At 44.0% G+C, this 20,978-nt stretch overlaps 1 protein-coding gene and 1 long non-coding RNA gene across 3 annotated transcripts in view; one reads left to right on the plus strand and one right to left on the minus strand.

Moving 5' to 3' along the window:
• Positions 1 to 994: 994 nt before the first annotated feature.
• Positions 995 to 20,978, minus strand: part of kirrel2 (kirre like nephrin family adhesion molecule 2) — a 42,360-nt gene continuing 22,376 nt past the window's right edge. The window contains exons 2-15 of one of the 2 annotated variants that reach the window (XM_086037523.1): positions 15,747 to 15,902; positions 13,186 to 13,335; positions 10,257 to 10,414; positions 8,966 to 9,116; positions 8,772 to 8,877; positions 8,343 to 8,491; positions 8,128 to 8,255; positions 6,282 to 6,408; positions 6,061 to 6,161; positions 5,221 to 5,419; positions 3,642 to 3,761; positions 3,414 to 3,523; positions 3,187 to 3,276; positions 995 to 3,075 (exon numbers count right to left, since the gene is read on the minus strand). In XM_086037523.1, the coding sequence (XP_085893649.1) occupies positions 2,587 to 3,075; positions 3,187 to 3,276; positions 3,414 to 3,523; positions 3,642 to 3,761; positions 5,221 to 5,419; positions 6,061 to 6,161; positions 6,282 to 6,408; positions 8,128 to 8,255; positions 8,343 to 8,491; positions 8,772 to 8,877; positions 8,966 to 9,116; positions 10,257 to 10,414; positions 13,186 to 13,335; positions 15,747 to 15,902 (2,234 nt within the window). In that variant the 3' untranslated portion in view covers positions 995 to 2,586. The remainder of the gene's footprint in view (positions 3,076 to 3,186; positions 3,277 to 3,413; positions 3,524 to 3,641; positions 3,762 to 5,220; positions 5,420 to 6,060; positions 6,162 to 6,281; positions 6,409 to 8,127; positions 8,256 to 8,342; positions 8,492 to 8,771; positions 8,878 to 8,965; positions 9,117 to 10,256; positions 10,415 to 13,185; positions 13,336 to 15,746; positions 15,903 to 20,978) is intronic. The other variant, XM_086037524.1, reaches the window with a different exon arrangement.
• On the plus strand, positions 10,063 to 11,656 carry LOC147143835 (uncharacterized). Its single transcript, XR_015087787.1, has 3 exons — positions 10,063 to 10,207; positions 10,303 to 10,411; positions 10,957 to 11,656. It is a non-coding gene; the product is annotated as an uncharacterized LOC147143835 (long non-coding RNA).

Genomic DNA, 20,978 nt, shown 5'->3' on the forward strand with positions numbered 1-20,978 from the left:
GGCGGTCCTTGGTGCTCGAGTGGGTGACTTCAACATGCCTTGATAATGAAAATTTGGCTGTAAGAGGTAAAATATTTCAATCCATGAAAAAGCCCATGAAAGTGCTGGGAAATCACTAACCTTATTCAGTACTATTTTTTTTTCTTTTTTTTTAAACTATCATACAATTATTCTGCTGGGTGTGGTAGGCTCTGTGGATCAATTCCATAGTGGGTGAGCTTTTTGGTGTTGGTCCACAGTTATCCTCATCATCCATCATGTTTGCTTGACAAATGCAAACATCTTTTCATGTAAAATTTGACAAATGGTTTGCTATACCTACACATGACTTTAATTTGATGGAAATATTACTGTACGGAGCCTAAGTTTGCATTATTTATTGAAGGGGGGAATAGTTAGGAAAATAAATAATGCTGTTGTGGAATGAACATTTGTTTCCAAACAAAGAATCCACAACTATTTACTGTAGACAAATATTTTTTTACACTATATGTGGCAGTGATATTATAGGCACAGTTTATATCCTTCCTTTGTTTTTGTTTTTTCCTTTTTTTTTTTTTTTTTGTGTGTGCAAAGGTCTAAATTAAAAAATAACAACAATAAACAATTTTTATTGTGTTCCCCAAATCCTCCTGGAATTTGCTCTTTGGTTTGCGTTTGACGGGGTCATGGCTGCTGCATTTGTTATGTTGTGCATAAGAAATGAGTGAGATAATGAGCGTGTTCATCACGTCCCTGTGGCGAGCCGCGTGCCTACCTGGGGAACACAGGTGACAAGACAAACTCACATTGTCAATAATACCTGCTTTTGTCACAGCTCTGTCCTATTAGTCCGCGAGATGGGCATGCCGTGTTCCAGGAGGAGCGTACACCGTACACGTGCAGCGGGGGTTGTACGATCGCATCTGTCTTCATTAAAAGCCGAGCACCACTGGGGGAATAGGAAAATCAACATAGACAGCGCTGCTAATTTACGTATTCATCATTGTTGCTACGTGGGATGCTTTGATTGTCGCCCCTCTGCATTGGAGCTGCTCAAAATTCCACACTGAATGCTGACTTTATCGGAAATGGTTTTATTTAAATATAAATATGTGTACAAAGATACAAGCGATGGTAGCTAATTTTTAGCAAATAAAAATCTTAATACATTAAAAGAATGAACAAGCAAATGGCAATTAGTCGAGGTAAAAATAACGGGGGGAAAAAAGCATTCAATGATTGGTAAAGTAAGCAAGAAAAATCTGTGTCAACAAATAAATCAACCAAGATAGATACATATGTTATATAAAGATATTTTACAATAGAGCAGCTTACACGCTGTACATTAAGGCTTATATAAAATATAAAAATAAAGACAAGCGATGATTTTGCCTCCACTATCTAGTTTTACTTCTCGTCAGGCTGCCTGGCAACAAGCGTCAAATGGCAGTACAGGCATCATACACTGAAATATCCACAAGGTAGAATGCAACTGAGCCAAGTGCAGAAACAAACGTTTCAAACATGAAATGGACATGACTCTAAATGCGGAAGGTTTTCACTAGACACATCATTTGCATGCAACAGAGAGAAAACATGGTCTTAGGCCATTTGTACAGATATTTCCAGGGTAGTACTGTTTCTTGTAAACATTTTGAGACCATTTGATATAGATGTAAACCGTCCATCTGACGACTGCCTGGCATGTTGCCCCACCTGACATGGCATTCAAGTTCAGTTCAATTTCAAGATTGCCACCGTGTTACTTACAAACTATCACATTTGATTGTTCTGGTAAGTACCCTACTTTACCCTGCTCCACAATCACAAAACACTGTAGAAAACAGTACCAGGGTAAGGAATGCAGTACTGGGACCCCAACCCTGTAAAATGGTCACCATCTTTGGGTTTTTATGGCCTTTTCATTTGCCTCCTTGTTAAAACACACAATTACCATACAGTTCTTTATGGAAATCAAGGCTAAGATTCAGCTCCTTTTCACACTTTGTGGTCCGGTTGTTTTTTAGGGTCCAGGTCAGGCCAAAGTATTCCAAAATTGCGCAGGTTAGTTTGTTTCTGTGGCTAGCTCAGTCTTTTGTTGGTATTCTCGACACACAAATGTGCTTAGTATTCCTCTCGCATGCCAGCCAAAAACAGCAAAAGACAGATAATGGTAGTTTGTTCATGTCCGTTTTAAGCTGTAAGAACTTCATTGCCGACGTTTCACATTTAGCGTTGACGCGAAGTAAACTTGAATGCAGCTTCGTCAAGTTTATCTGTTCTTTAGTCCACCGATCGAGTATCTCCACATGTTTAGGTCATGTGTAGTCAATCATGCAGAGATAAACCGGTGAGGTATCACTCTTGAATTAGGAGTTTGACTTGAATTTCAGCAGATTGTGATAATCTGCTGAAATCTCCACCTTTGTTTAGCATGAATGATGATCCTTCCTTTCGCCATGCCGACGACTTATAGTGACTTCCTCTTAATACTTGTCCAAAGTCAACAAAGTCTCTGTTAGTTCTCCCACATGTGTATGCGGCGATGACGTACTTAACCACTCATTGCTTTTGTTCTTTTGATTTCCAACACCCCTTGTCTCATCAAACATGCGTCTGCATACGTTGTGAAGGTCGGCCGTAGTCCGACTGTTGGGAGGACACTTGTGACGAGGCGTAAGAGAAGCGGGACGAGCTGGACACCTTGCTGGCTTCGTCCGACTGGTCGTACGCGTCCACTTTCTCATAAGAGGCTGGCTTGACGTAACTGGTGAAGGCGCGGCCGTAGGTTGCCGGCAGGTAAGCAGAGCCACTGTAGACGGGGTCAGTGGGATAAATGGTGGCTGGTTGAGAGGGCTGCTGTTGAGCGGCTTGTTGCTCATACGTGGACTGGGTCAGTGTGTTGGTCGCATATCGGTGGGCAAAGTCGTAGACCCGTGGCTGGGTGCCATGTTGGCCGTACATTGGGCTTGGGGAGGGCAGCTGCGATGGTGTGTAGACGGGCCGAGGGTTTGGAACGTACTCTGAGAAGCCGCCGCCGCGTATGTGTCGATCTTCATGGCCACGCACGTTGTAGTAGCCGTTGGTGGGATCCTTGAGGGCATAGAGAGGTAAACGTCTCCTCAGTACTTGACATACCTCAGATACTGAAAACGAAAGTATGGATTCTTGCTATCTGGCAGTCTTTTTCAAGTGAGTGTTTACCTTGATGTCCGATCGCTCATCCTCCTCCTCTTCCAAGAGATCACTGTGTTCCGTGCGAGATGTCCCGGGAGACTCGCTACTATTTGGAGCCTGAGGGAAGACCACGCATATTTTGATGAATTAATACAGCGAACAAGACCTCGCTTGAATAAGAACAAGACCGCTCTCTGTTACATGATGTGATGTTGGCTATGAATGACACGACTGTATCGAGAATGGAGTTTTACCATTGGCTCTTTGACATCCTCCTCATCGTCATTGCCACGTGTGGCATTGTGATCACTGTGAACAATTTGAACTCTGATGTCGCTCTTGGAGAGCCGGGTGCATCTTTTGCCTGCAGGAAATGAAAAGGAAAGGTTGTTATTTAACAGGACATTATGAATCATTTCAAATAGCAGTGCGATTGTTTGATTTGGAGAAATTGGCGAGTGACCCGTCTGTCCCATACTGACCGTTGAGCTCACCTTTGCCTGTGTGCCTGCAGCAGATGGAGACGAGTGTGATGACGCAAATGAGCAGGACGCAGCCTCCGCCTACCGATCCGCCAACAATTAACAACATAGGTGGGGCTTCTGTAATGAGAATAAAGGGGGCGAGATTAGATGCGTTCTCAGGACAAGAAAGAAAAAGCTACCGGTAGTTGAATGTAACAAGTGTGTCAGAAACATCTGATACAAAGAACAAGATAAACATTTGATAGAAAGAGCAAGATACTCCCGTTTAATTAGCTAATCCCTTCAATGCCAGTTCCTATAGGATGCAACCTCAGTTAACCGTGACCACAAACGTATGCTTGTTCGGGCAATCTGGCATCACACACCCTGGCTATTGTCTCTAATCTCTCTGAAGTAAAGGTAACAAGGCTTGACATGCAATGAAGCAATAGACAGTAATCTAATTAGAGATTCCAGGAGATACCAGTGCCCGTTTCTCTGGAGACCTCACTCCGCTACCGTGATGTAAATTACTAGAGAAGCCCTTCTTTTTGGTGTCTGTGGCAACAAAGTCTTCCACTGGCTTCAGCATTCGAATGTAATTTTAAGATCACTTTAGTGGAATGCAGCCAGAGATGCTGGGTTTGACTGAGACAGTGATAGAGAATCTCAGTCCAACCTAAAACACATGACTCCATCTAATTGACTTTTGTCCCCAATCAATATCTATGTTATAAGGGCAAACATATTCATTAAAGCTAACCATCTGCTGATTAAATCATATCGATTAGGAGAGTATAATTAAGATAAGGGGAGGCATGAGCTCTGCTTTTACCTAATCTGGCGTCCTTTGCAGAAGGATTGAGAGTTTCATTATGTTGCCTACAAAGGGCTTCATGGGAGAGTTTTACGTTTTGATTGCCTTTGGTTGGTGAGTAAGCTAGCAGGATTATGCAAAAAGTACATGACTGATTCTTAATGAAATTTTGTAGGCACGGGGTGCCCGGTGCAAAGAAAAAAACGATTCCATCTTGGTTACAGAAACAGATTTTTTTTCCCACAGATTTTTTACTTTTTGCTGGAATACCATTAATGCTAAATCACCAGAGCTAGCAGAACTGTAGCGTAACACTATCAACCTGATTTGTTAATCAAATGAGTCAAACTGACATGTTTAGGATTGTTAAGAAGACAGTTTTGTGCTCTTGAATAATAATAAGAGTCCATCCATCCATTTGCCGTACGGCTTAACCTCATTAGGGACACGACACGAGTAAGATGGAACCTGTCCAGGTGACTTTGGGTGAGCAGCAGGCTACATCCTGAACTGCTTGCAAGCCAAACACAGGGCTGACATAGACATTTTTTTTAAAATAAATTGAGTCTTCAATTAACTTAAAAGAGGAGAGAGGAAGTTGGAGTACCAGAAGAAAACGCCACACAGCTACATGCAAATTCCACACAAGAAGCCCAGAGCCCACATTTGAACCTCCATCCTCAGAACTGCGAGGTGCATGTGCTAACACTTGTCCGCAATGAGGCCTAATAATAATAATTATTATTATTGTATTAGCAGGTTAGGTTGTTGTGCCTTTACCTTGTTCCTTGAGCGTGACCAGGGCGGTGCCGGTGCCAAAGTTGTTCCAAGCAGTACAGTTGTAGCGCAGCTCAAAATCAGCCGCCAGAGTCTCCGAGAGCACCAGAGAGGACACGACTCCTTGGTCACTGGCCACCATCTGGACTGAGTAGCGACCAGAGGAACCAGACGAAAGGCTGAGGTCTCCAAAGGACCATACCTGTGGCAAGGAGCAAAATCATAGATGGGTACGTGATTTTTCTACACACACTTCTTCACTGGTGAGTTCATCCTGGTACCTACATCGCTCTCTGTACTACTTTCTTTCTGCTGCCCTCAAAGGTGCTACGAGGCTTGACCCAGCTCACGAGCTTATGTTTTAGCACCCTCCCACGTGCGCCCTGCAGGTGAGTCCTGAGGAGGGTGAGGTAGCCACACTGAAGTGAGCCTCCTCTTTGCTGTCTGTAGCACATTGCAAGTAGAGCACCGGTCATTCTGTCTCTCTCTCTCTCTGTCCTCTCCTACCGCGCCCTAATTATCCTCTTTCAGCCCAGCATACATTCAGTGGTTCAACAGGGTCAGCTGAGTGATGCCTCTCGGGCCGCTAATTGAATGCAGTTTGTCTGAAACCCGTAGGAAGCCCGTCTCCCACAGCTCCCCCGACTCCTATCGCTTCATTTAATGCCAGTGCAATTACACCGCTGAATATGTGTGTATGTCTTTATTAGTGGGCTGAATATGTCCTGTTGCAAAGGTGTGAAGGTGAGGTCAGGGGTAACGCTCTACCGAGTGATAGCTCACACGTGGGTGGCGAAGAATGGATGTCACAAACATGAGTGAATGACAAAGAGGTTCACTTACGATCTTATAAGGCGGCGGGCTGCTTCCCACCCTGCATTCCAACTTGCCTTTGGAGTGCTTCACTGCATGCTGTGTGGCCTCGGCTGTTATGATAGGAGGGCCTAGTGTGAAGAGGAAAAAAAAAAAAAAGACAGAGAGAACACAAGTAGAGAAATGAGAAAATATTCTGACACACCAAAATACAAAATTGTCAAAGTAATCCATTGGTGAAGGGAACACACCATTTACAGTCAGAGCGGCGTCTCTTTCTGCCACTCCAATGCGGGGAACGATGGCCTTGCAGGTGTAAGTCCCAGCCTCTGCCTGAGTAACAGACTTGAGCTGCAAGGTGTTACTGTTACTTAGTACCTGGTGAGAGACAGAGTAGGCCAATGAGACCGGAGCTTTTTCATTCCAGATAAATGACCCGTGCAACCTTTTTTGTACTGAGCAGCACAGACGTCGCCTTGTGTCAAAAGTTCGAAATAGATACCAAATTAACACATTTGCACTGTACAACTTTCGAGCGTCCTTTTGTCGAAGTCTAAACTTCAGTCTCGGTTTTGAAAAAAAATTGCCTTTGCACTGCAATGCTTTCCCTGTTAATTATAACCACACACAATCTTTAAATGCAAGGATATGAAAGTAGACCTTGTTCCTTTCTTTCACTTTGCTGCGATACAAGGTTAGATGTCTGCGGTTGGAGGAGCAGATGATCACTGCCTGTTCATGTGTGTACTGTACCAAGGAGAAACAGGCAGACGCTTCTGAGAGGCATCAGGTGTATTTGAACTGTCTCCCTGCATTCACGTTTTTATTAAATTGTATCTTTCTTTAGTTTCACAGTGCTTTTCCTGTCTCGTATTCTAGGTTGAACAGTTTTCCCTTGACAGTCTCCTTATTTAAGGGTGGCGCCAGAAACATATCTAAAATGATTATTCGTGAACGAAATGCACCATTTCAATAATGTTATGCTTCATAATAGCAACACATGACGTTCCCGTACTGCGTTCTTTGTTGTTGTCCCTATTGACCTAGTTGATGCAGCCATCATTTCCAAACACCTGCTGGTTAAATGCCAATCAGATAAGGGTTTACCGCTCCAAACCGAACTATGGTGTGTCGTTCTTGCACTTCTTGGAAAGGTTGCATCATCTAGCGGCTACAGATGCTGTTGGATTTGGCACAATTTGGTTGTGTTTTATCACAACATTTGAACACTCAAACACAGGCTGAGTAGCTGCTTGGTAAGATTGTTGTCATTAAATTGTGAGGACACAACAGACCGTGGAATGGTGTGAGTGCGCCTCTGAAGCGGCTGCACTCACTCACTCCTTAGCTCATTGATCCTGTCATTCTATCAAGCTGTGCTTAATCCATTTACCTCCACTCAGGCCTCCCTCCCATTTCCACACAGTCCCCTCTCGCGCTCTCCACTTTTCTTTTTCAACACACTTACAAAGTAACCCAATTAATCCATTACTCTTGGCAATGTGAGGGTCAGTCGTAGTGGGTGGATTAGAAAAATGTCTGCTTTCTCCCTCAGAGGGGCCAAAAGTGTTGGCTCTCCGATGCGACGACGGCGCTCACGGCTTCTCGAATCGTTTTTTACCCCGGGTATTTTCACCTGCTTGTCTTCAGAAGTAGCATTGGTAGCCGGCCGGGAAAAAGACACTCCGGTGGGATCGTGCTGATGTGGTGCGCTGGAAGACTTTTTTTTTTTTACCAGGATAGTAATGTTCTTCTAGGAAACTGTTATTCAAATGCTGATGGAGCTGCCTGATGCCTGATAAGCTGCGGATGTTTTAACTGCACCGGTTGACTGACTGCTTCTTGCTCTGATTGAGTTAGTGCAATGACAGCCAGTCTGAGCACAGCAACGTTGTGTATATCTGTCAGTGGACAGACAGTTCTCTGCCAGAGGCGCTATCCCTCAGGGAGCATGGTGAGCGCAGCTTTTTGAAGAATGTGTAGAGAGAAGAGTGTGAAGGCGTCATGCCTGAAGGCCATGTGTGAATGTTTAACTCTAAAGGGACGGTGATCAGTGATGAAGTGTTGAATCTTTGAGATGCTTATCTATTGCCTTACCTCGCTTGAGCCTTGTTTGGTCCAAGCTAGGGTCAGGGGTGGGTTTCCAGTCCACGTGCAAGTGAACGCTGCATCCATCCCGATATCCACTGTCATTGGTTTTGGCCCCGACAGCAATCTGGGGCCAACTGTGGGGAAGCAGACAGTTAGAATCAATATGTTTACCGCCTAATACAATCTAACAGCTTTGTTTACAGTCGCTGAGTTCGACTTACACTGAACATCAACCAGGGTGCTAACATTGGTGCTGCCCACCGAGTTGGACACGGCACAGGAGACCGGATCTGTGAAGTAGGAATAGTCCACAGTCACCTCCAGACTGTCGCCGTTCGCCTCAGAGATGGGAACTCCTCCTTTCGACCACCTGGGACGGATGAATAATCACATTATGCAGTCAGATTATTAGTTCGGGGAAGGTATTTAGCCATGCGTATCAAAGTGGATATTAGCTCATTCATAGCGTGTGCCAATCATAATCAAATCCTGCCAATCAAGCGGCTCATTCAAGCAAATTATTCAAACGCTTGCACTTTTTTTCCCTTCTCAGGGTTATGTACTTTTCAGCACAGTGTATTATCAGCAGAGGCAATACATACTCTTCAATTTGCTTAATTTAAAATGATTTAAATATAGGGTGCGTCTACCTGTAGCCAATAATTTCCGGATTGGCTGAAGCAGTGCATATGAAGAGAACCTTGGCACCTTCGGTCACTGTCTGAGGCTGGACTGACAAAACCACCGATGGAGGGTCTGCAAAAATGAGCAGGCGCGATATTGACGCGACTGCTTCTCCGAGTCGTTTGATGAGAATGCGGACGAGTGCATGTTTGTGACTCACGTTGGACATTGATAGTGATGGATGTCTGTCTTCCAGCAGGGGCAGCTGGATTGAGAACCCTGCAGGTGTAGGTACGGCCTGAGTCGCTGTCCTCTGGGATGATTGGAAGCATACTGACAGCTGCCTCCCTCTTCCCATCTTCCATCAATGTCTGCAACAATACACCGTAGCTGTTAGGTTCAGCTGCAAGCCATAGGTACAGAATCTATATGTCGCCTTATTTTTACCTTTATGCGTACGCCAGTAACGCTATTTTAATTTAAAATTCTTTGGCACCGGCGGTGAAATCTATTAGTATATTTTACGATGCAGCATGGGGATTTTTTGCTGTTCCTACAATTCTGAGAGCGTTTGCCGTCAGCGCATTGTTTGTCATCGTCTTTTAAATCTATTTACTGCTCGCAGAAATCAATACGCCTAAGTGAGGCAAGGTGTAGATTCTGAGGGTAATGCATACTGCTCACTCCCTTTCACACACAAACCCGTACACACAGAGGGGAAAATAGTGTAATGGCCAAATTGCTTGTGAGTCTGTTTTGGGGTGGTGACAGTATGAGGCAGAAGTGTCACATCTTCTGGAAAAAAGAAAAGACAGGCTGGGCATTTTCTCCTGGACACCAAAATCAATGGAGCGACTCTTTCTCTTCCTCAGCAAGAAACACACACTTTTTTTTTTTTTTTTATAAGATCAAATCGCACGAGACCCCTTTCATCGTGGTTGGGATTTTTCTTTGTTTCTTTCTTATGTGTACCCCCTCTCTTCTTCCCCCGCCGTCCCCTCTCAGTGCAAGCGCTCGGCTCCTTAAATGTGGTGTTTAGCGTCGTTTAGCGTGGTCAGAGAGCATGAAAAATGTGACACTTTCCCAGCCGTGGCTGACTCACGCTCCGCCGCACCCCCATTGTGTTTCTGCATTGTTGTGTTGGTGATTCGCTCTCTGCAAAAACTCTACTGTATGAAACCCTCATGCCTGTCTGAGCTTTGGCATGCTCCAGTTATGCTGTAGTGTCACTGCATTAGCAGAAGGGAGGGGGGGGAGCAAGGGGGTTAGCGGGAGTATAAGGGGGAGCAGGCGAAGTGGAGAGGCGTGAGTCAAAATGGGAGGGGGACTGCAGAGAGCGAGTTGAACAAACCTTAGGAGAAAAGGGTGGTGATTGAAATCTATACGGGGAAACTGTAGAGGAACGAGATGGGCTGCATTTGAAGAGTTTTTGCTCGTAATTCTCTTGTTTATAACATCATGGGTGAGTACTAGGGAGGAAATGATGGCGAGAGCTTGCTACTTGCATGCACCTTGGAGTAAATGGCTGTCTCCATGACTTCTCCATCTCTGTACCAGGTGATCTCTGCAGCGGGCTTGGCTCCGTAGCATCTGCAGGTGAGGTTGTGCGGCGTGTGGGCTTTGAGACGCACAACGGGGCCTCCCTCCACCAAGGGGTCTGAAGGAGGTACTGTAAAGCCGTAACAAATACATCGCTCAGTACAAAACATATCAAATGAACTGATTTGTAAGCTTTTGCGAGTGACTGGAGACCAGTCCAGGGTGGACCCAGGCTCTCGCCCCAAGTAAAAGATTCCAAGAAAATGGATGGATGGATAAATAAATAAACCTCAATTTAATTTAATACCGCTGTAAAATGCAACAACAACAATAAATGTATTATCGGAACATTCTACTAATTAGGGAGTATCATTATCTTGAAAAATGAATTTCTGATCCAGCTCTAGTAATGGATCTTGTTACAGTACATCCCCAATATTGTGACATTAAAAGAAGCAAACAAGTATCCTCTTTTGATGACGTCTGTTTAACGCTCTGTCACTGATGAAAAATCCTCAAGTGATAGTCATCTGAGGAGAAAATAACACACTTCACATTCTCTATTTCCTTCTTAGAGCTTAGCATTATTGTTGCAATCGCTCCCACTGTTGCTGAGCGATGTTTGGGCTGAATTGCTTATTTGTTCATTTATTTGCATGGTTTCTCACACAGAACTGGCAAGCCAAGCGTGCCACCCCTGATGAGGGCGTCCATTCCCCGGACCAATGAGGAGCGGCGTGAATGTAGGGTTTGTGTTGGCCTTTTTCACTCCCTCCACCGAACCAATTTCACTGTGTGTGTCTGAATTGTCAGAGGTCCTTCCGTTGCTGCCGCGCGGACACTAATGGAATCCGAGTGCTAGGTGATTTTAATTTCCATGCCGATTCCCCTGACTGCACTCCAGACGTTGACTCCGGATTGCTTTGGCACGCAGGCAACTGCACACAAATACATATGCACAGGGAAAAAAAAGTCCCCCGCCCACTTTCTTTAGCTCTTGTTTTGCCTACATCTAAACATATGGCCTGAGAAGCCCTCTTTCTCATTTATGTCTACGAAAGAGCCCAATTTCCCATCCACCACCAGTCTCGATCAATTTGTGTGCACTTTATAAAGATGTTCTCATACTTTTCTTTGTGTGTGATAATAAAGGGTGTCAAAAAAATTGCAGGACTGATGTAAAAAAAGGTATACAATATTTCAAAGCCGTACTATAAACTTAGAGCTTTATTTTTGTGGCCATGGCAAGAATGGTGCAATGCTCCATCTAAATCTGCGCAGGGGCAGGTTAGATTAAGTTTTGGTATTATCGAAAGCCCATGCATGCGGGACAGCATGGCGAAAAAAGGGGCGTTTTGTGCCATTGTGGGTGTGACTTGATTTGCCGCCAAGCGGCAAGCAGACCTCCGCAGGTGATTTAAAGTTAGCCAGGGAGATCACAGATCTGTGAAGCCGGCACTTGGAACCCACCTTCCACCCGATCGTGCGGCCGGTTGTGAAACCGCCCCTATTGCACGAGAAGAGGCGAGAGTTTTGGCAGGATAACTTGTGGTTGCTTCAGTGTGAGCATCTGACATTTCGTGGCCAAGAAGAACATTGCCATGCTGGAGCAACCTTCCAAATCAGCCAACCTGGCTTCATTGTGATTTTTTTTCCCTCTCTACAAAACTCAAGGGAGTCATCTTGGGCAGTGGTCCCTAACCTTTTTTTTTTTGCCAGGAACCGGTTCATGGTAGCACATTTTTCGCGGAATGGCAACCGTTCACTGACAGGGAGTGGGGGGTGGCTGTTGAAGTAAATTCCTGATTGGAAACGAATTACCAATTAGGATGTACAGTCTATGTTCCACTGAAAAAAATAGATATCCATTCATCAACGTATGGTTATTTGTTTTTTTTGGAAAAGATTTACAGTGCGACTGAAAGGAAATCTCAACTTAATTACAGTGGAAAAACTAGAGTGAAATAGAAGAACAAATGAAGAAAGTGATTTTGGTACTCCTTTTAGCTTAAAATAGCAATTCAAATAAAAGCCAAAACAGACAATTTATTAACAAGCATGAATCAAAGATGAATATATGTTTGACAAATGAGTCAATACACCTTCGTCTCAGTAGCCTACAACTAGTCTGTATGTTTATCAGTCAAATAAGTAAACGAATGAAAAGTTTCCCATCATCATCCGACTCGCTTCTTTTATGAGCGTGCTGGGCTGAAGCAGATATATGGGGAGTGACATTCCTTCAGATGCCACCAGATGCCAGCAGTGCTTTGCTCATTCCCACAAGACCTGTGCACCCCCCCCCACCGCACCCACCCACCCAATGCACAGACACACACACACTGATGTATCCCCCCCACTCCTCACCCCTCAATGTCTGCGTGAAGAAGTGGATCACTCACATCGCGTTAATGTAAAAACTGCCTTGCGGTTGACAAATGTTGTGGCTCACCGTAAAATGTGCTAACTATGCAGACCTTGACTTTCAAGTGACTACTCCAGTCATTTGTGATTCCTGCAATCACATTAGCCAAGACGTCCACAGTCTTGAGAGTGTTTACTTCTTCTTTTTTTCTTCCCCCATCAGGCTCTCTTGGCTGAGCTTTAGCAGAATTATGCCCCCAGCATTTCATTTCCATCAAGAAATTAGATTTATCACTGAGAGGTTATTGCTGAGTGGTGATAAGAAATCATTTTATTAATTGTAAAGCCCTTAAAGAGGTCAGTGATATTGTATACAATGCAATACAGATTTCATTTGTCTGCCCGCTGGTGTTCTGAATGGGATAATTACGCATTGTGCATGACTTCCTTTTTTATAATGCCCGTCTTTATACTTGTGTCTCGTATGATGTGTTGGGACTGTTCCCAAACTGTGGCAGTCCGTGCTGCGTATCTTACCTAGTACAGTGAGCTTGGCACGGTGGGAGCGCAGGCCCGCCTGTGTTGCCTGACACTCGTACACGGCATCATCCACCAGCTCTGCCGAATCGATCAGCAAGCTGTGCTCGCCTGATAGCGGGTCGCCCATTAAGGAGTAGCGAGTCCAGCCTGCGTGAAGCCAGCGCGCACAACAGTCAGCCACAAACCAAGCAACAATAAACACATAATGACACAACTACGGAGCCTATTTGGACAAAGCGCTAAGAAATGTGGAAAAGCTGTTTAAGTCACAAATGAACGCAGGCGGCGCCTCGGTAGGATTGAGCCATTGTGCGTGCGTGTGCGTGTGTGGGTGTGTGTGTGTAGAGCAGAGCAGCATGAGGTGGGAAATGAAACGCATGAGGAGTCTGTCCTTGAAGCACAGACACAATAAAGATGGTTGCAGGGCCTCTGGGGCCAAGAGGCAGTCCCTCCGCCATCAAATGTCAGTGTGAAAAGTTGATTGATTATCTACCTTACTACAAAAACCTTAAAAAGCTAAACAGCAAATCACGTTACGTGTGCGCAGCAGTCGCTGACCTTTCACCATTCAATCTTGTAAAACCTAAATGGTTAAAGAAGAGAGCCTTGGCTTCTAATGGGGCCTGCCATTGATCGGGGTAAGACAAACACTAGTAAGCTCACCCAAAGAAAATGTGCCGGTACTTGCACTAAGGCCAGGTACATTACATGAAGATTTTTTCAAATCTTCTTCTTTTTTTTTTTTAATCTTTGGCAGAATCCATACATTAAGATAAAAAAAACAGTTTTTTGTCGTATTGTGTGTGGGGGTCCTCAGATAATCTCAACATAGCTCCCCACAGACATAAAGTTCTCTTCCACCACCGGTCAAGAATCCAATCCTCCGACGGAGAGCTCTCACGTGATAACACGTGATTTCATAAAAACAAACACGACTAAGTTCTTCGGGGTATGCACTGATGGTTGCCGAGTGTTTCCGAAGAGGACCAGAGACTGGGGCAATGTTGGCGAGGAAATACTTGCTTTGGAAATTAATTCATGCCATCTGGGCAACCTACTTTTATTGTCGAGTGACCCGACTGAGGAAGCAAAAAATGTTCAGAAAATTAATGGCTGAACATCAGGGAGGATCTTACTTTGTTTTATGTACCGGTGCTTCCTCATTGGTCAGTCAGAGGGATTCTTTGATTGGGTGCATTCTGTCATGTCACACTTTGCGAAGTGAACTAGCTCAGGACAACTCAGCTTCCCCCTCACACACGAAGATTTTTGTTCGGAAATATTGAACATGTTCATTATTTCAGATTGTCGGCCACGACTGTTTTTTTTTTACCCTATTATCAGGACAAATCACTCTTAACACACCTCACACATAAGGATTATTTCACAAGACAATCTTATGAGATCTTATCTTATATCTCATAAGATTGTCGGAAGTTTGACATCCTTAGTCGGAAAGGGGCAAAATTGGGACAAAAACTGTTTAATGTGTGAACTTGACCTAAGAGGTGCTATATTGCTTTTCAGATTTTGGAGCCTTGCTTGCTCCAAGCTGTGCCGTTCAGTTCAGTTCAGTTCAGTTCGGTATCAGTGTGGTTTCCATTGTTAAAAGTTGTAAAGGGTTCTAAAATGTCCAATCTGTAGAGTCCAATTGCTCTGAACAGTACCATAAAGAACGGCATTGAAGGAATTTTCCCTCCTTATTATGTCACAGATTGGTACTGTTAGCTTTAGCGCTCTGACTGATTTTACAGTCAACTCACAATAAATTAGGGATAGTCTGCTTTGAGTTGACATATTAGGATGAACCTAAAATGCACTTTTACAGGCGAACTTAATTTGACCTTATCCAAGCTTTTGATTGCACATGCTTTTGTTTTTTTCAGTAGTTTTTCCACACAACATGCTCTTCTCCAACAACGATCTGAATGGCAACATTCACAACAGAAGTTTGACCCACAAAATAACCAAGACATTTTCTGACTTAATCAGAATTCATATTAAAATAGTTCAAACATCATGCCGTTCACATTTTGACATCATGAGACAAAAGACGACGCCTAACATTTGATTACAAGGCTTCAAAAATTATGTTCTCAGAGGGAGGTGGCCAACGATCTTAGAGTGCCATAAAGTGTCATCAGCAGGTTGCAACAGAGATAAAGAAACTGGAAGAGTCACAGTAAGGCATAGAAGTGGGTATCCTTGGAATTTTTTATGTATCAGTAACCTGTTCAGTTCCTTGTTATTGAACAGCAAATTGTGCACAAAGGTACTACTGAAACACTGAACAGAATTCAAACGATATAAGGTCAAATTAAGTTCACCTGTAAAGATTTTAGTGCCTTTCATCAGGAAAGCTGAATATCCCTAATTTTCAGTGAATAGTGTATGTGCATTTATTGTTCTTGTTAAATGCGTCACTACATTGATTAAGATCCGAGTGTGTTAGTAGGGCGTAGGATTATACAGCTGGACTGACATGTTTACAATGTCCGTTAAAGGTCCAGTTTCAGTCATGTGTACTCCATCCTGGGTGAGAACCAGTCAGATCATACCTGGTAGATCTCTCTCTCCACCCAAAGCTAGTCCATCTTTGGTCCACTGCACCATGCCCCGGTAGCCCACAATGACACATGGCAGAGTCACGGACTGCCCAGACACCACCACCTGGTCCTGAGGCTGCTGAGAGAAGTAGGCTGCTCGGGTGGCGGCTGCAAGGACAGAAGGAGAAACGTGGTGTTGTGAATCTGACCAGAATTGACATTTTCAGGGCAAATCATGTACAAACTGCGCACAAGGCCGCCACGTCAAGTGAATGGCAGCAGGTGTGTCGGGTTAGGATCGTGAAAGTAGCCCTGGACAGAGTGAGGGTGATGGCTCAATAAACTGACATTCTAAAGAGACGGATGAGGCTGACTTGTGTGAACATTTAATATTTCCCCCCCCTATAAATATCCCTTCCAAGAAGAAGAGTCAGCATTGCCTCATAACTTATTTAACTCTTTCCCAAGTCCATATGGTTGTATGCTTACTGGCACGAATCACTTTTAGCGGAAGGGGGGAAAAAAAAATCAGCCACTCTTTCAGTGTACTTTTAGTAAAAATGGATGTTAGACAATTAAAACAGCACCGAAGGTCCCCGAGGACCCGTTTTGTTTGAGGCGCTTCAAATTCAGAAGAGACACCTGCCACCGTTGCGCTGCTGTGTTTAAGTGCGGTACACACTCTCAATGGATCGGTTGGCTGGCCTTCAGACACGCGCGCACAAACAAAAGCACGCGCACAGAGAGACGCAACAGCAATGCGGTTTCCAAATGTTTGTGGCACTATGATAAAGATTGAGTATTACAAATCCTATACGGGGTAGGGGAAGATGGCAGCACTCCAGAGGTAACTAATCCGTAGGCGGGGAAAGAGACAGTTGGTTGGTTATCTAAGTGGGCTCTCTGTGTGAGTCGGGAGACTTTAAAAAAAGAAAAACTCATTCTCCTTCTCTCTTTCATTGTTGCTCAATGGAGAATGGAAGGGAAGGGGGCTGGGGGAGATAAAGAGGCCTCTATTCAGGCTGGGCTAAGTCCCCCCACCTCCCCAACCCTTCCTGAACTGCTTCTCTTGGTTGGACTGCTTAAACAGACAGGGTTACCCCCCCCCGCCCCAGCAACCCCCCCCCCCCCCCTAAACACAAGTAAAGAAAGCTGCTGAAAGGAGGGCAACATACGGCAACCAGAGACACGCTATTGTCCTCTTGTCCCTCTCTTTTAATAGGCCTCTTCATTCTCAATCAATCCTGCTAAATGCAAGTTTAATAGCTTTTCAATAGCAGCCACCCCCACCCCCACCGCTTGAGGAGGGTGGCGGGGATTTTTGCTTACGCTCTCACCCTCTTTTTTCCGCTTTCCCCCTCTTTCTTGCGCCATTCTCTCTTTGAGTTTGAATGGGGCTGCTTGTTGGCAGTGTTTATTCCACACTCAATTATCCACTTCATCTCAGGGAGGGCCTGTGGACTGAACCCTGTCCCTCACCCTCTCCCTCCCACTGCCTCTGCCACCCAGCAGCATAATTAAAGCAAAACTCAATCTCAACCAAGCTTTTTTTTTCTTTTGCATTCCTATGAAGAAATGCTTCAAAGGGCAACAAGATGACCGAACTGTATCGTACCAGATGTTAGGCGCCGTTCTTTCAGTGTACCAATCTCCGTGGAACAGTATTATACGCTATCGTGTTGGGGTGGAGTTATGGTGGGCAGCTGACTGGTTGAGCCGTTGTTTCTGCACAACAGCAGAAATGCAATGGTAAGATTACAAAATGTAATTAGAAACCTTTGTGTGTCTTGTTTATGGATTAATGTGATGCCCCACAGTGAAAGCCAGATCAGGGTTTACCCTTCCAAAATAGAACTGAACAGTACCCCGTAGCTTCAATTGTAGACCGACCAACGTACCAAATGCTCATGCTTGAATAGTATAATTTATCGGCCATTTCTTCAAGATTGTTTTTAACTTAATGCTGTGTAGTTCTGGTCACCGATGTATACAGCAACAGTGTTTTGGAGATGTAAAACAAACTTTTTAAGACATTTCTCACGATGAACATTTTTAAAAGCAATCACAACTGTCTTTCCCATCTAAATGCTAACACAAAACACAGGCAGATGCGCAAGTGTAACACATTAATTTATGAATGGCGAAATACATTGCTCTGCGCTGATAATCGTTGAATTAGGAAAGTGAGTTCTCTGTTGCCATGTTTAACTGAACAATTCAGTTCGGTTCACCATGGTACAGTTGACTCTCGATCAATTGAAACGGGCAACCGTGTCTTGTAGCTCCGCCCTACACGAGCGAACCGTACCTGACAGGTTGTTGACTAGTGGCACAATGTGATATTTTGGAGCCCTTTCCAATGGGCCCCAATATGTTTCGAGTTGCACCAAACTGAACTGCTTGGTGGCGTAAAGCCTTGAATGTATCGCTGGTGTAATGTTATCCATCTGACTCACACTGAATGTTACAAATAGCTCGCCCAAGAAGTAAAAATATGTAATTGGCGCACTAATGCAATGTCTGCCTGCATCACTCTTACAAAAGTGTTGGAATAGCCTGTCGAGCGGCAGGTAGGCTGCATGTGTGTGAATCAAAAGAGGCCAATTTGAGCACGCCAGTGAGTCTTGGAGCTCGGGCTATTAAATGCCCGAGTGAGGACCTACATTTTCCTTCAAAAGTGTTACTTTACACTCTTGCCTGTCTAACATTCTGCATTCATGAAGTAATGAGCAGTTTCGTAATCCTCTCGCGGCAGGGCCAGATTGATATTTTTCTTTTTGTACTGGCAAAGAGAGGGGGCAAAAAAAAAAGATTGCAATTAAGTATCTTGCCCAGTGTATCTAACTGTTTTTTAAATGGATAATAATTCACTTCATTGGCTGATTGTTTAAACGGATTACATGCTGTGAAGCGTTTGTCTATACCACACCCACACACAATTTCGTATGCTCACATTTAGCAATTAATGCTTCATACGAAGCCATACAAAAATAGAGTGACGACGGTGCGCTGTAGCGAGTGATTCACCGCTCTCCAGATCCCTTATTGAAAAGGCTCTACAGAACATCTCGACTGGCTAATGACTCATGCCAGATTCCTTTAATTCCTCGTTGCCGAATTAGACAATTCTTTGACGGTGTATTAGCGGCTTAATTACATGAATACGTTCCTGATGGGGAGCGAGGGAGGAACAGAGGTACACAAAGGGAACGGTGGAGGCAGTCTGAAGACTCTCTCATACACACTGCACATTCAGTCCGCAAACACGCACTTCTCACGAGACTTAACATGAGGAGCTTTGCTATTGGCTGCAATTGAATCAAATAGAAATGAAAATGATGGAAATACAAATGTGATTCTTAAATACCCTAAATCACTGCGCTGGATTTGACTTGTTTTGCTTCTCTACATTAAATCTATTCATGAACTCATTCATGTATTCCCTACATTCCCACTCTATGGATTAGTTGTAATGCATGTGTTGGATTAATGTTACCTTTCAAGCTTTTCACATTTAGATGAACACTTCCTTATTGCCACAGATTCAGCATTTACTCTATATCTTAACTTCGTGGATGTACGTGTACGCGTGTGTGTGTGTGTGTGTGTGTGTGTGCAGTTTTCCTTCCTGCTGCAACAAGGTCAAACAACCTGGGCTCAAACAATTTAATCCGGATTTCTTCAAATGGAATATCATTTCACGCCAGTGAATGCACATGGCGCTAAGTTTGTGTAGGTGTGTGTGCGTTTCTTGCTGATGCCGTGTGATGCATTGAGATGGTGTGCACGTGTGTGTTAATAGGGAAAGTGAAGTGTCAAGCACCGGGGGGCACATTTAGCAATGCACTTTGACGTCGTGACTTTGCTGCTTGTGTCACATGGTTTTACAGTGAAATTCAAAACAGCTTTTCAGGGTTGAACCTGCTAAAGCGCTTTTCCACCGCCGCCGCTTCCTTCATGTGAACTGATAGGGGTACATTCACATCAGGCCGGATCAGGAAGAGATGGACAGATGTCAGCAGTGATCCGTTCACCACTGGACATCTGCCCTGGGAGAATTAGATTGAATCTGCCAATGTGTGTGTGTATGTTTTTGTGTGTGCGCTGGCTATGAAGCTAAAGACTTAGAGTGATAATGGCACCGCGGATGACCTTTTGTTGTACAGTAATGGGATTCTAACATACAGAGCACCGTTCATTTATCACCTCACCCTGAAGATTCATAATCAGTTACATTTTGATAGAAAGAAAAAACAGTCCATTGCTTCAACTAAAGATTCACTCTAGGACCTGTTTCTATTGCATCCACATCAACCAAATATATATATATATATATATATATATATATATATATATATATATATATATATATATTAGTGGTGTAACGGTTTTTGTATTTGTTCCGAACCGTCTCAGTACAGGCTTCACGGTTCGGTGCACGCAGTCATACGAGTAATACGTCTGATGGGGGAAAAAAAAAAAAAAAAGTCAACGCCTGAGACCAAGCAACCGCAACATTTATTGTTCGGAGAAGAAATATGTCAAAACAAATGTTGAAAAAAAATGGCGAGTGCAGGAGAAAGCATGGAGTTGGAGGAGCCGTCTGCACTATACCAATCAGACGCTTGTATAGTGTATTGTATACATAGTATAATCAGCTGGGAACATTTCGGCCGTACGGTGGCGATGGAGTGCAGGGCTGCGAGCGGTGGGGTGAACAAGAACCGTGTGTCGGCGTTGTTGGACCTCCGTTCCGTATGTTGCAGGTAACACTTCAAACATGCTAACATCACCCCGATACAGTTACAGGTGATCGATAGAAAAAAAGCCGCTCAACACCAACAACTTCTCCCCGCTACTTTTAAGCAGCCTGGAGATGTGAAAGCAGACAGAGTCAAAGATATTAGTAGCAATCGGCATATACATAGCTAGCAACATCTATGCGCCCATATGCTTTAGACGAGGAGCCGGGCTTCAAACGTTTATCAAACATGCTGGAGCCCTGACCGATATGCTTTTTTCAGGGCTGATACCGATTATTAGTAGTCAAGGAGACCGATAACCGATATTTGAAGCCGATATTTATATGTGGAGAAAAGGGGTAAAATGGTGTCAAATTTATGAAAAATAAAAACTCCAACACTTAGTTTAAATGCCTAAAGCCCATGTTTATTAAACAATTTCAGTGATGTACAAGATGTTAAAGCTTTTGTAGATCTTCAAAAATAGACAACTTCATTTTAA

The sequence above is a fragment of the Filicampus tigris genome, chromosome 8, assembly GCF_054856515.1.
Source record: "Filicampus tigris isolate MCC_2025a chromosome 8, RoL_Ftig_1.0, whole genome shotgun sequence".
NCBI lineage: Eukaryota > Metazoa > Chordata > Actinopteri > Syngnathiformes > Syngnathidae > Filicampus > Filicampus tigris.